At 40.8% G+C, this 12,314-nt stretch overlaps 1 protein-coding gene across 1 annotated transcript; it reads right to left on the minus strand.

Annotated features, from left to right (window-relative positions):
• Window positions 1-5,003: 5,003 nt before the first annotated feature.
• On the minus strand, window positions 5,004-6,142 carry nkx3-1 (NK3 homeobox 1). The gene is made up of 2 exons (XM_012863272.3): window positions 5,877-6,142; window positions 5,004-5,613 (listed from the first exon to the last, which is right to left on the minus strand). Exons 1-2 carry the CDS (start codon window positions 6,067-6,069, stop codon window positions 5,216-5,218), a joined length of 591 nt encoding a protein of 196 aa, XP_012718726.2. The 5' UTR covers window positions 6,070-6,142; the 3' UTR covers window positions 5,004-5,215.
• Window positions 6,143-12,314: the final 6,172 nt, after the last annotated feature.

Here is a 12,314-nt window from a genome sequence, read left to right on the forward strand (position 1 = left end):
TAGGATGAGAGCCCTCAAGCCCTCCGTAATCACTTCCATCAACTCTTTGCTCGTACTTCGGTTGGGTCAGGCTTACTACAAACAGGCCCCTCCTAAACATATAAAGCTTAAAAATCCTGCCTGCCATCTTATCACCAGTTTTAACAACAGTGCTGAATCACCCCAGCATACCAGCTTAACCGAGGCTATACTCTTTTCCAAAGGCCACACTGCTGATTATCAGCTTTTGTAAAAATAATTCTCTTTTAAGTAAAAAAGTGGGTTCTTTTAATTAAACAACCTAGCAATCTTTCTTCATTGTATGCAAATGAAGTTAATTCAAAGATAAAAGCATTACACAACTTCATATTTGATGAATGACAAACATGTTGCTATTGTGATCCTAATGATTTCAGAGAATCGCCTCCACATGCAGACACGCATATTTGCTACCAGGTGAAAGGTTTGGCTCAGAACTGCTGCACTCTTCAGCGCCTACACTGCAACGATTGAAAGATTATTTCTTGTCTTTTTCATGGTTCAAGTATTAAATGCTATTTATACAGGAAACACGAGTCTGGTTATAATGTTTTTCACCCCAAAAAAAACTCAAAATGCCCATTTGAGTGACTGAAGCAAAAACTGTTTTAACATGGCACGTTTTTATCGTATTAACAAATTAGTCCATGAAGACGTTTCATATTTTCTTCACCTCTAATGCTACATACATCCTGTACACATCTACTGATGTGTGGCGCATATGCACTGCACTTTGAAAAAGTATTCAAACCTCTTGTTTTTTCTAACATTGCCTATACCGTAGGAAATGTTACAAACACAAACTCAGTGTGTATCTCACTGGTAATAACAGAGCATTATTGTTAGGTGGAAGAAATTGATAACAAATTTACAGCCGCCTTTACTCACACATCGCTTAATAAAATCAAGTGTCGAGGTCAACTCTCTGGTAAACAAAGTGTACCATTTTAAGTAACAGGTAACTTTGAATTGTTGTGTGTATTAAACATATACAGTGTGCTATTGTTGTTTTAGAAGTTATCGATAACGTAGAGTCTTCGGATGGGGGATATCAAAAGAAAATTCAGTCTCAGTTGAAATACAGCTGCTCTGTGGAGACCTCTGTGATTTGTTAGAGAACATTAATAAACAAACAGCATCATTAGGACCAAGTAACACAGCAGTAAGAGCAGAGAGGAGGTTGTGGAGAACGTTTAAAGATGGGTAAGGTTATAAAACAACATCCAAACCTTTGAACAATTCACAGACCTCTGAGCCTTCATCTGAAAATGGAAACATGGCACAACTACAAGGCTGCTATCATGTGGGTGTCCACCTGAACTTACATCTAGGAGTTTAATTATAGAAGTAGGCAAGAGGCCTGTAAATCCTCCAGAGGAGCCATAGAGAGCCACAGTTTAGGAGGAAGAATCTGTCAACAGGACAAAAATTTGTCGTAAACTCCTCCAGTCTGGTCTTTTTTTAGGAGTGGCAAGAACAAAGCCACTGTTAAAAGCAATACCCCCACTTTGAAACATTGTGGTAGCAGCATCATGGAGCTTCTCTTCAGCAGTGGCACAGACATTGATTAGTATGTGTACTCCAAAAGAGTTCTGATTGGGGTGGAGGACCACCTTCCCACAGGTAAACGGCACTAAAACATAGACCGAGGACATATTCATATATTTGAATGACCGAGTCAAAAGTCCTGAACCAAAACCTATAGGCCGTGGGCCAGAATCTGTAGGACGTCTCCTTAAGAAGTTTCGTATGAACTGTCAGGGGGCAACTTTCTTGCACCGGGATAAGTTGCTAAATATATCAGTGACCTCAAAACACCAATGTTCCCACGTTTTCACTTTCACATTAGTAAGTTATAGCCGATAAAAAATATAAACTGTTGCGCTCCGGTCCATGAGGTCACGTGATTCGAGTTTTGCTGCTCAGCCAATCAGATCGGCGTATTGTCAGCTGTGCGAGTTCAACCAGTTCATCATGGCTGCGCCCGTAAGATGTTGTATGCATCCGTTTCTAGACGAAGAAAGCCCAATAATAGCATTTTCTGCTAGTGGGCAAAGATCTTGATGGCGAGGAAAAATAAATAGCCCAGACCATCCATCATTTATTTTCTAACACGCTTTATCCCTCCTGGGTTCGCGAGGGGTGCTGGTGCCGATCTCCAGCTGTCAATGGGCGAGAGGCGGGTACTACCTGGACAGGTCGCCAGTCCATCGCAGGGCAGAAATAACCTGTTTTTTGCCCAATTTACTGTGATATCGCCTAGACCTGCTGCGCCATCAAGATCTCTGGCAACAAGATCTCTGCCCACTAGCAGAAAATGCTATTATTGGGCTTTCTTAGTCTGGAAACGGATGCATACAACACCTTACGGGCGCAGCCATGATGAACTGGTTGAACTCTCACAGCTGACAATACGCCGATCTGATTGGCTGAGCAGCAAAACTCTTGGACCGGAGCGCAACAGTTTATATATTTCATCGGCAATAACTTATTAATGTGCAAGTAAAAAGGTGGGAACATTGGTGTTTTGAGATCACTGGTATGTGTAGCAACTGATCCAAGTGCAAGAAAGTTGCCCCCCTGACAGTTCATACGAAAAGTCATCCTATAGATTCTGGCCCACGGCCTACTAGGAAAGGATTTGTTGCAAGACCTGAAAATCAACGTTTTACATATGATCTCAGTGCAATCTGACCGTGGTTGAGCTGTTTTTTTGAGCTGAAATGGAAAAATGTTCAGTGTGTAGATGGTTAAAGCTGATAGAGACACACCCCTAAAGACCTGATGCTGTTATTGCAGAAAGAGTTTTTTTTTTTTTACTAATTATTGACTCATGGGGGGCTGAGTACAAATGCACACCACACATCAGATTTTTTGTTAGTAAAAAGTCTTGTAAACCATGAATCCTTTACTTTCTTTCCCTTTTATGATGTTCTACTGGATCCAAATATATCACAAATCCCAATGCAATACATTTTAGTTTGGGGTTGTATAATAAATAAATTAATTAAAAAATTCAAGGAATATTAAGACATGATTAAAGAAAATTATATTTATGCATTAAAAGCCTATTTGTTTATAGCCATCCTCCTGCCAACATACAGTTTAGTATGGTTGGCCCTATCACAGGTGAGGATGATCCAGAGTACAGACAGGATTTTAGACGGCTACCAGCGGAACCATCTTCTGGAATAACCGAGCTGCTGGGCTCTGGATTTGAGCAGCTACAGACCCACCTCACTGACGCAGGGGAGCATCCAGAGAAATTACAGTGAAATGGTGGACTCTCATAGTATCTGGGTGTTCACCTGCATAATAAACTTGGCTGAAGTCTCAACACTGATGCTGCTCACAGGAAGGGTCAGAGCAGACTCTACCTGATGTAGAGACCGAGGCCATTTGGACTGCAGGGGGCGCTCTGGAAGACCTTTTTTTTTACTCTGGCGGCATCCATCCTATGTGGTGCAGTTTGTTGGAACAGCATTTGATCTACTGTTGAGAGGAAGAGGTTACATAAGCTCACCAGGAAGGCCAGCTCCGTCCTGGAAGGACCCCTTGACCGTGTTCAAGTGGTGGGAGACAGAAGGACCCAAAAATGAAACCCCTGTTGGACAGTGTCTCCCACCCCATGCATGACGCTGCTGGAGAGGTGGAAAGCTGCTTTGGTGTAGACTGTTGCATCCTCGGTGCACAAAGACGCATTATCCCAAATTCTTCCTTCCAGCAGCTGTTAGACTTTGTAATTATCACCGTTCCCGACAAACGCATTACAGTAAGTGTTTACATCTCTGCATGTTCTTCTTTGCGCAGTCTTTTAGTCATGCAAATTGTCTGCTGTCTTTTATGCACAAATACTCATGCATGCGCTGTAACTTTTTTAAATTACTCTACTCAGCTGCACATTTCTTTAATTTGAAGATGCCATTTTTAATAATAGGATCTTTGCTTATTTTGTAAAATTTCTCCACAGCCTTGTGTTTTACTTTTATATGTTTAATCATAGTTTGTATATGCATGCTTTAATTTGCCTTTCACTTTGTCACTGGTTACCCCAGACTTACCCCACTGAGGGACAAGAAAGAACATTTCTATTATATTCTGAGAAAGGATGGCCAGACTAAAATGAGACCCTGTATAGTTCGCTTTTTTCAGCTTTTTCAAGGTTCCACAGCACTTGTCACGCTAAAAAAACTGGTTTTGTCAGTATTTTATCTGTGCACTTTCCTATCTTCTGCGCAACACCGTAGCGACATCATTTGCCACAGACATACTGCACCTGACATGCTTCATGCAAGAGCGGCACAGAACACAGACCCGTGTGGGTGTGTGTGAACACAGGGTGTGGCACGGGTTTAAACTGAACCCAACCTTAAATTCTAAGTTTAATCCCAGACTTCTGATCACCACGTGTCCTCTGTCAAAAAATGTATCTTGTGGCATTTTCTAGCAGTGGCGTTATGTCCCTTCGGACTGCTTCACATATCGTGTTTGCATTTTGTCATCTTTTTTTCCCTTTATTTCAATGGCTTTGCCTCTGTCATGATGTCATCTAGAGGAAGCTGAAGAGTTGTGTATCGTTAGGTAATCTGATCAGGGGCTCTTTTTAGGAATCAACTCTCATTCTTCAGCAGTAGCAGATACAGTCTTGCAGCGTATCAGTTTGATCACTGGGTGTAACTCCATGCAGATAGTTTAAATGTTTCCAGTGAAATACTGTGTTGCTTCACAGATTTAACCACTTCAAGGGGTTCCTTTTGTCTTGGATGCATTATTTTCACCGGCTCCTTTCAGAGACTCCCTTTAATTTCAATTTGCAGTTTAATTATGATTATGTGTCTATCGTGTTTTAGGAAGCAAAGTGGAACATGATGTTATCTAAAATGTTTATGAAATACACGGTAGTTAGAGAAAGTTCTTGCATTAAGGTATTTTTTTTTTTTTTTTACAAAAAGCTTAAAGAAAAGCTTCAGAAAAAATAATTTATTACTGAAATAATCAACAATTTCAAGCAGTTTCATTCAGGTCGCCGTGCAATCACATGGCATGCCCGTACAGCACACGGTTTGATTCTTTGACAACGTTGTTATATGAAAAGAGAAGCGTGTACTCGATTCACTCGATGTGTCAGATAGAAGAGAGGAAACTTTGAGTCCGGGGTCCCTTGGCGTTGGCTAATTAGTACATGACACGACATGTTTTACCATAACATCGGCCCCCAGGCTCCACTGTAGTCCAACAGGTAGGGTCTGTACTGGTAGGCTTTGCAGAAGGAAGTTATTAGTGATGCTCTGACCAAATCCTCTCTTAAGCCCAGGCCCTCCGCTTTGTACACATCCCTACAGAGTTCTGCAGTCTGCTGCTTTCGCTTCGTTTTGTACCGTCGGTTCTGAAACCAGATCTTCACCTGGGTCTCAGTCAGTCTCAAGGTGCTGGCCAGGTGGGCCCTCTCTGGGGCTGACAGGTATTTCTGGTGGCTGAACTTTTTCTCCAGTTCAAGCACCTGGAGGTGCGTGAAGGCCGCCCTGGACCGCTTCTGTTTTCCCATGGAGGAGAAGCTTGACTCCGAGGAGCTGGGACGGGATGTGTCCGCGGATTCTGTGTGGACAGAGCAGACAGATGCCGTTAAACACGCGTGCTGTTTTGTTGTTTCGGTCTGCATACAAAAGGTTTGTTAGGTTCATGAACACTGTAAACTACACGCAGGAAAAGGCACATGTTGAAGCAAAATTTTCATGACAAAATGCAGCCATTCCCTAAATCCCAAACTATGTTGATTAAACCAGTCCAGTCAACATACCACGGGAAACCGTTGACAGATTCCCTATCCTTAACCTTATTTCAAGCATGTCAGCGCTCACCTGTCTGCATTCCATAGGTGGACTCCTGAGGATAGAGGTCTGTTGACAGCTTGTCCGATTCCCCTCTCCAATCTGTAAATGTCTCCCTCCTCGGTGAGCTGCATTTGCCATCCAGTCTCTTGGAGTCCTTAGTGGACAGGATGTCCTCGATGAGGAAAGAGGTCACAGGTTTGACTGCACCAGACATTTCCATTCAGTAATCCCAGAAACCGGAGACCTGTCGGTAGCAGAAGGCTGAGGTGCAATAGAAACAGCGTGTGTGTGTGTCCCCCACGCACTCAGGAGGTTTGAATTTATCTAAAGGGTGTGGGCGGGTTCAGCCAGGCTAAAGTAAAGAGGGCGGGCCAAGCCAGCTCTCATTCTGTAGACTTCTATGGATTAACTTGACTGGAATCATCATTCCTCATCAAAAACCTGTGTTGTACTTGTTTATTTTTAAGGTTTTAATGATTTTGGTGTTCTTTTTTTCAAATTTCATTTATTCTTTTTTTAGTATTTAATGAGATTTCTGGAGAGCGTTAATTTTTTAGGATAGAAAAAAAAAAGAGTATCAGGCAAAAAAAAATCTCCGGCAGCATGTGAACACATCAAACTTCAGACCTCATTATAGCCTGATTTCTGGAAAAACCTGTTGACAAAAACAATTCAAGGTATATTTCTTCTTATTACATAGTAACTTTAAATACACACATGCACCTTTGATATTATTGTCATGATTTACTTTTTTTTAAATGTGTTTCATTGTGTGGTTGGAAAACTACATATAAAGTCTTTTAAAAAGTAAAAACCTCTGCATTTGCAAAGTGCGTTTTTGTTGTAAGACCTGTAAGACCATTTCTTAGTCCTTGAGAATTGCATATGTTAAAAACATTAATACTTAACAATATAAGGAAAAGTGCACATTTGTCTGTTTCTAATTTGTTTTAGCAGTAATTTGTTTAAAGCAAATTTTTATACCTTGTATGAACGTATTAACTGATAAAAGAAATCATCAAAAAGGATATTATGCTACAGTAATGGGTATGAACACTGGACACTGCCTTGTAAAATTCACATCCATCAATTTTTTCACAAGTTGTCTTATAATACCCTCAAAACTCACTGTACTTTATCAGGATGTTGTGTGACATACATACCCATATTTAATATAACTGGGAGGCAAAAGGAAAAGGAATCACAATGTACAAAATAATTTTACAAGTAGAAATCTGAAAAGTGTGGAGTGCATTTATGACCACCCAGTATAACTTTGTTTGTGTCTACCAACTTTACACAGGTAGACTGAAATTATGCCCATTCTCTCTTTCAAAGTAGCTCATGTTCAGTGAATTTAGATGGAGAGCATTTGTAAACAATGTCCAGTTCCTTCCCCACATTCTCCCGTTTATTTTTGCTACTAGACACTGAACTTCTGCCTGCAGCCTCTTTCAAGAGTTTTGTTCAAGGATTGCCCTGCATTTAGCTCCGTGAAACGAATGAAACGAAACCACACACGTGCTATTTTGTGTTGGTATCTCATAAAATCCTGGTATAAGACACAGAAGCTTTGGTTGTTATATGAACAATACTCAGTATGAATGTTTTTGCAATGTATGGTTATATACTTAAAAATGTGGTATAAAACCTTTAAGCCATAGCTCTTCTGTGGTGAAAGCACGAGAGATAAAAATCTTCTCCTCCAGACACAAATACTCTTTAAGTATTTGGTGCCACAGCAGTTAAATGGATTTATGTCTTTATCCCCACAAACCCATCAGCTCAGTGCAGTCGCCCAGCGGCCTCGGGGAGACACCTCTGTCTGCAGCACAAGTGTAGAGTGGGAATGGGTGGGGGTCAGAGTGGGTGGTCAAGCCCTCCCCAGCACTAATGAGTTGGACACATGGAGGCCGGCTCCTGAATGGATGCACTCATCGATGGCTAGATGTTTATTTGTTGTTCTCTGTGCCACGGCCTGACCCCTCTCCAGCGACTGAGATGTTTTCTGGAGGTGTCGGCGTTGCTCTGGGATTTAATGCTTCGTTAGGAGATCCGTGATTCTGGGTATGACAAACACGACCCCGCTGCCACCTTCTGGTCCCGGTGACTCTGTGTGTGCATCAACCATGCCGTGAAGCTGACACGGCCTTGTGTCATCCCCGCTTTAGTGAAGTCAAAACATCATCACTCATGCAGTTAACGTTTTTATTTGCTACCGCAGCGATTTAAATGCGTCGTGTCCTCTTATGAGCGTTTATGGGAAGAGCACATCTGCTCGACTTCCTCTCTGACCTGCTGTCATGTCAACACAGTATTAAGATCCTTTTGTAAGATATGCCTCACCCCGACCTTGTCTGCGACTGGCTCAGGTATGTTGAACTGTAAAGAGATCTTTTATCCTATTGTCTAGACAACATATCTCTTTTCTTTTTCTGGGGTGACATTTTCAGAAAAATGTGTTTTCAGTTTGAGAGAAGCGCAAGTTTTTTCCTTAACTGTATTTTAAACCGCGGATGACTAAAGGAGCACATCCCACACGTGGTTGGTTTTTCTCCAAAGCTCTTTCGCTTGTCCGAAGAGGAAGCTTGGTGCGCTCTACGTGATGACACAAGCATAAACAAAGCGAGCGGTAAGAGTCAGCGCGCGTGTTGCTCTGGTGGGGGGTTACATTTGAAACTGCTCTTTTGAGCGAGCACACCGATGCAGTCATCTGCCCTTATTCTGCAACGATACGGGAGGAAGATGATCCTGACTCTGATTCTCTAACAATCCCCATGATTGCTGTCTGTTGAAACTAGTGACCTTTCCTTTTCAGGTTATTGTGTGTTAAGCATTCACCTCACAGATATGTCAGCGCATAGCTGCACATCAGACGTGACATCGCCAGAGCTTCCGACCTTTCAGCCCAGGAAGACATTTGTCTTCCACAGTTTAAACTATGTGGTGACAATGTTTTCTTTGAGCGGCTGAGAGTTGGTATGCCATCAGTCTTCTGCCGTTGCTCCTGTTATTTCATTGTCTGTAATGACGGCTAGAGATTTGTTGTTACTTAACGATACATTTGTCAGGCTTCTGTGCTGTTTTCTGAAGTAAACAGCAGAGTTGTTTTATACTGTTTCTTACAGCTTCATCCAAAACTAAGATGATCCCTTGGAATAATGGTATGCCATAGCGGATGTGTTGTCAGACCTTTGAAAGACCAGTTTTAGGTACCTGCAGGTCAACATTACAGCACAGCTTGTGAAAGCTTTATGCTTGCATTTCAGAATCTCTTATTTCCTATTCTATTTTTTTTTGAAGTTTCATGTAAGTCACATATGAAAGCAGTGGTGAAACCTATGTTTGATCCGCATATGTTTTCCTTTCTTTCTTTCTTTTTTTTTTTGTCATTTTCGTTTTATTTCTTTTGCTGTTGATTTAACATTTCCAGAGCAAACAGCCCGTTCTAACAAACAGAAAAACTTGAGAACACCATTGAGAAAAGAGAAAAATATAAAGACAAGGAAATAAATCAAAAATAAAACAGAAAGTAATAGAGAGACAGCCAGATACCTTGGTAAGAACACCCTACTGTATTCTAAATTAAGGGGAATGGGTGGAAGGATGTGGTTTTACACGAAGTCCGATCTTACCGGCGTTACATACTCAGACCATTTTAACCAAATACTTTAAAATGTGTCTTTTTGTATCCTGAGAGGAAACGTGATCTTTCCCATTATATAAATCTTGTGCACAATAGCAAGCCATTCTTCTGTGGTAGGTGGTTCCATTTTCAGCCATTTTGGTGTGATGATGTTTTCCTCTCTAGTGGTATTTCTTTTCTCAGACAAAGATAAAGGTCTTTGTGTGATTAGGCCCATTATCATTTTGTTTTGCTCAATGTAGTTAGAAGTAAGGTCGATTGATTAAAAATACATTTATTTGGTTTAAAATACTTTATGTGGATTTCATTGTTTGCTTCCTATTAAATAAGAAGTGGCACCTATAAGGTCATTGCATCCTTCACCCCTTTGCTCAGTCTGACTGAAAATGAGGTTGACTGAATTAAAAAAGGGTTGCATTCAGATTATACACCTGGACCACTGATGTTAAGACACACAAGCTACTCACCATGCATGGTGGATTCCACCCCAAATCCAGCATCCACAGGCTACACACTAAGTGCAAAGAAGGAGGCAGAGGCCTAGTGAGCATCAGAACCACAATTGAAGATGAAACATCCAAGCTCCAAGAATATATCAAGCAGATGGCTCCCAGGGATGAAGCGCTCAGTGAATGTCTCAGACATTGGAAGCTGGAAGAGAAGGAACTGATGGAACCATCATGGGAGGAAAAACCTCTGCATGGGATGTACCACCGACAGATAGCTGAAGTGGCTGATATGACCAAATCCTACCAATGGTTAGAGAGAGCTGGACTGAAGGACAGCACAGAAGCACTGATCATGGGAACACAGGAGCAGGCCATGACTACCAGAGCAATAGTGGCTCAGATCTACCACACAAGGCAAGATCCAAGGTGCAGACTATGCAAAGAGGCCCCAGAAACCATCCAGCATCTCCCAGCAGGGTGTAAGGTACTAACAGGGAGGGAATACATGGAACGTCATAACCAAGTAGCTGGTATAGTGTACAGAAACATCTGTTTACAATACAGACTGGAGACCTCCAGGTCAAAATGGGAGTCACCTCCCAAGCTGGTGGAGAATGGCAGAGTTAAGATCCTGTGGGACCTCAAGATACAAACAGACAAAATGGTAATGGCCAACCAACCGGACATTGATAAGCATCAGAGGACAGCTTGATGTGGCCATCTTGAGTGATGGAAATGTCAGGAACTAGAAAGAGCACAAGAAACTGGAAAAATACCAAGGGCTCAGGGAAGAACTAGAGAGAGCCTTGAAAATGAAAACAACAGTAATGACTGTGGTCATCTGAGCACTCAGGGCAATAACCCCCACTCTGGAGAAGTGGCTTCATCAGATACCTGGAGAAACATCAGACATCTCAGTCCAGAAGAGTGAAACCTTAGGAACAGCTAAGATCCTAAGAAGAACCCTCAAGCTCTCAGGGCTCTAGTAGAGGACCTGAGCTTGAGAAATGGAGAGCCACCCACCCTGCTTCAGGAGTATGAGGGGTGGGTGAGAGAGCGTTTTTTGTGTGTGTGTGTATATATATATATATATATATATATATATATATATATATATATATATATATATATATAATATAATAACCGCAGTCAAGCTTTTCAGAGATGTTTTTCTTTCTTTACTGAATTCTGTTGTGTTAATTTACAATTTTTCTGGACAGTTTTACTTGCTTGGATGAAAGATAAGCTACTAATTATGATAAATTCATCTCTGTATAAACGTGACAGGAAACGTTGTAACTTCTTTAGCTCAAATGGCTCATCTGACTCAAATGACCTTAACTAAAAAAAATTGTGATGCTTTAATGTTTACAAGCTACATGTTTGCATTTTCAAGCATTTCATTGAATCTCTCATTTCAATGTTGCCATCAGTCAATGAAAAGTGTCCCCTCCTGTTGTCTAAAACATTAGCCCTGAGCATGATGAGTCCTCCTCTGTGCTTTAAAATCATATAGGTATTAATCTTATTGGATCATTTGCCCATTTTGTTCTGGAATAGCTGAAAATGAGCTTCATTGGTTAGGAAAACAATTGTATTTGATTATTTTCTTTTTTTCTTTTTCTTTTTATTAAAAAGAAACAGCCATGACATTCACAAGTTAAGTAACAGTCTCAGATCATAAATTAGGTGTGAAATTGAACAAACTCACCCCCAACAATATTTGGAATGTTTACAATATATTTCCTTTATTTATTTATTTATTTATTTATTTATTTATTTATTTATTTATTCATTTATTCATTCATTAATTTTTAGGTCTAACATTAAACCTGCAATGGCTAAATGTTTGCTTCTCTAATATGCCTGGGTGGACTTTCAGGGATTTTTTTTTTCTGTGTGAAAAGAAGGTCCTCCCCCACTAGAGGGAGCCTCAAATCTTCAAACTACAACTGCTGCCTACAAAGCCTTATGATTTACTACCATATTATTTTGAAAAAGACATTTTAAAAACCACCAACTGTTAGAGTTACTCCTCGTTCAGCTCAGAACAGAAAAGACAATAATTTCTAATTTAGGCATATGCAGTGCGGCTATTTGATTTGTAAATAATCTCAGATACGATCATACACAACACCTTATCTGACAGGGATGCACACTGTTATAAAAACAGAGCAATGCAGCATGAAGCTGATGAAATAACATAAGTTAATTCTGATTTTCTAAGCCATAATAGGTCTTTCACTGATGTCTAGACTTGCGTCATCCCCTGCTTCAATAGACCCTCATCAAAGCACTACAATCAAGTCTCTTCCTTTTTGTCTGCTAAACTGTTCAGTTGTGCACATGTATCCTGCTTTCTAGAAAAGC

The sequence above is a fragment of the Fundulus heteroclitus genome, chromosome 12, assembly GCF_011125445.2.
Source record: "Fundulus heteroclitus isolate FHET01 chromosome 12, MU-UCD_Fhet_4.1, whole genome shotgun sequence".
NCBI lineage: Eukaryota > Metazoa > Chordata > Actinopteri > Cyprinodontiformes > Fundulidae > Fundulus > Fundulus heteroclitus.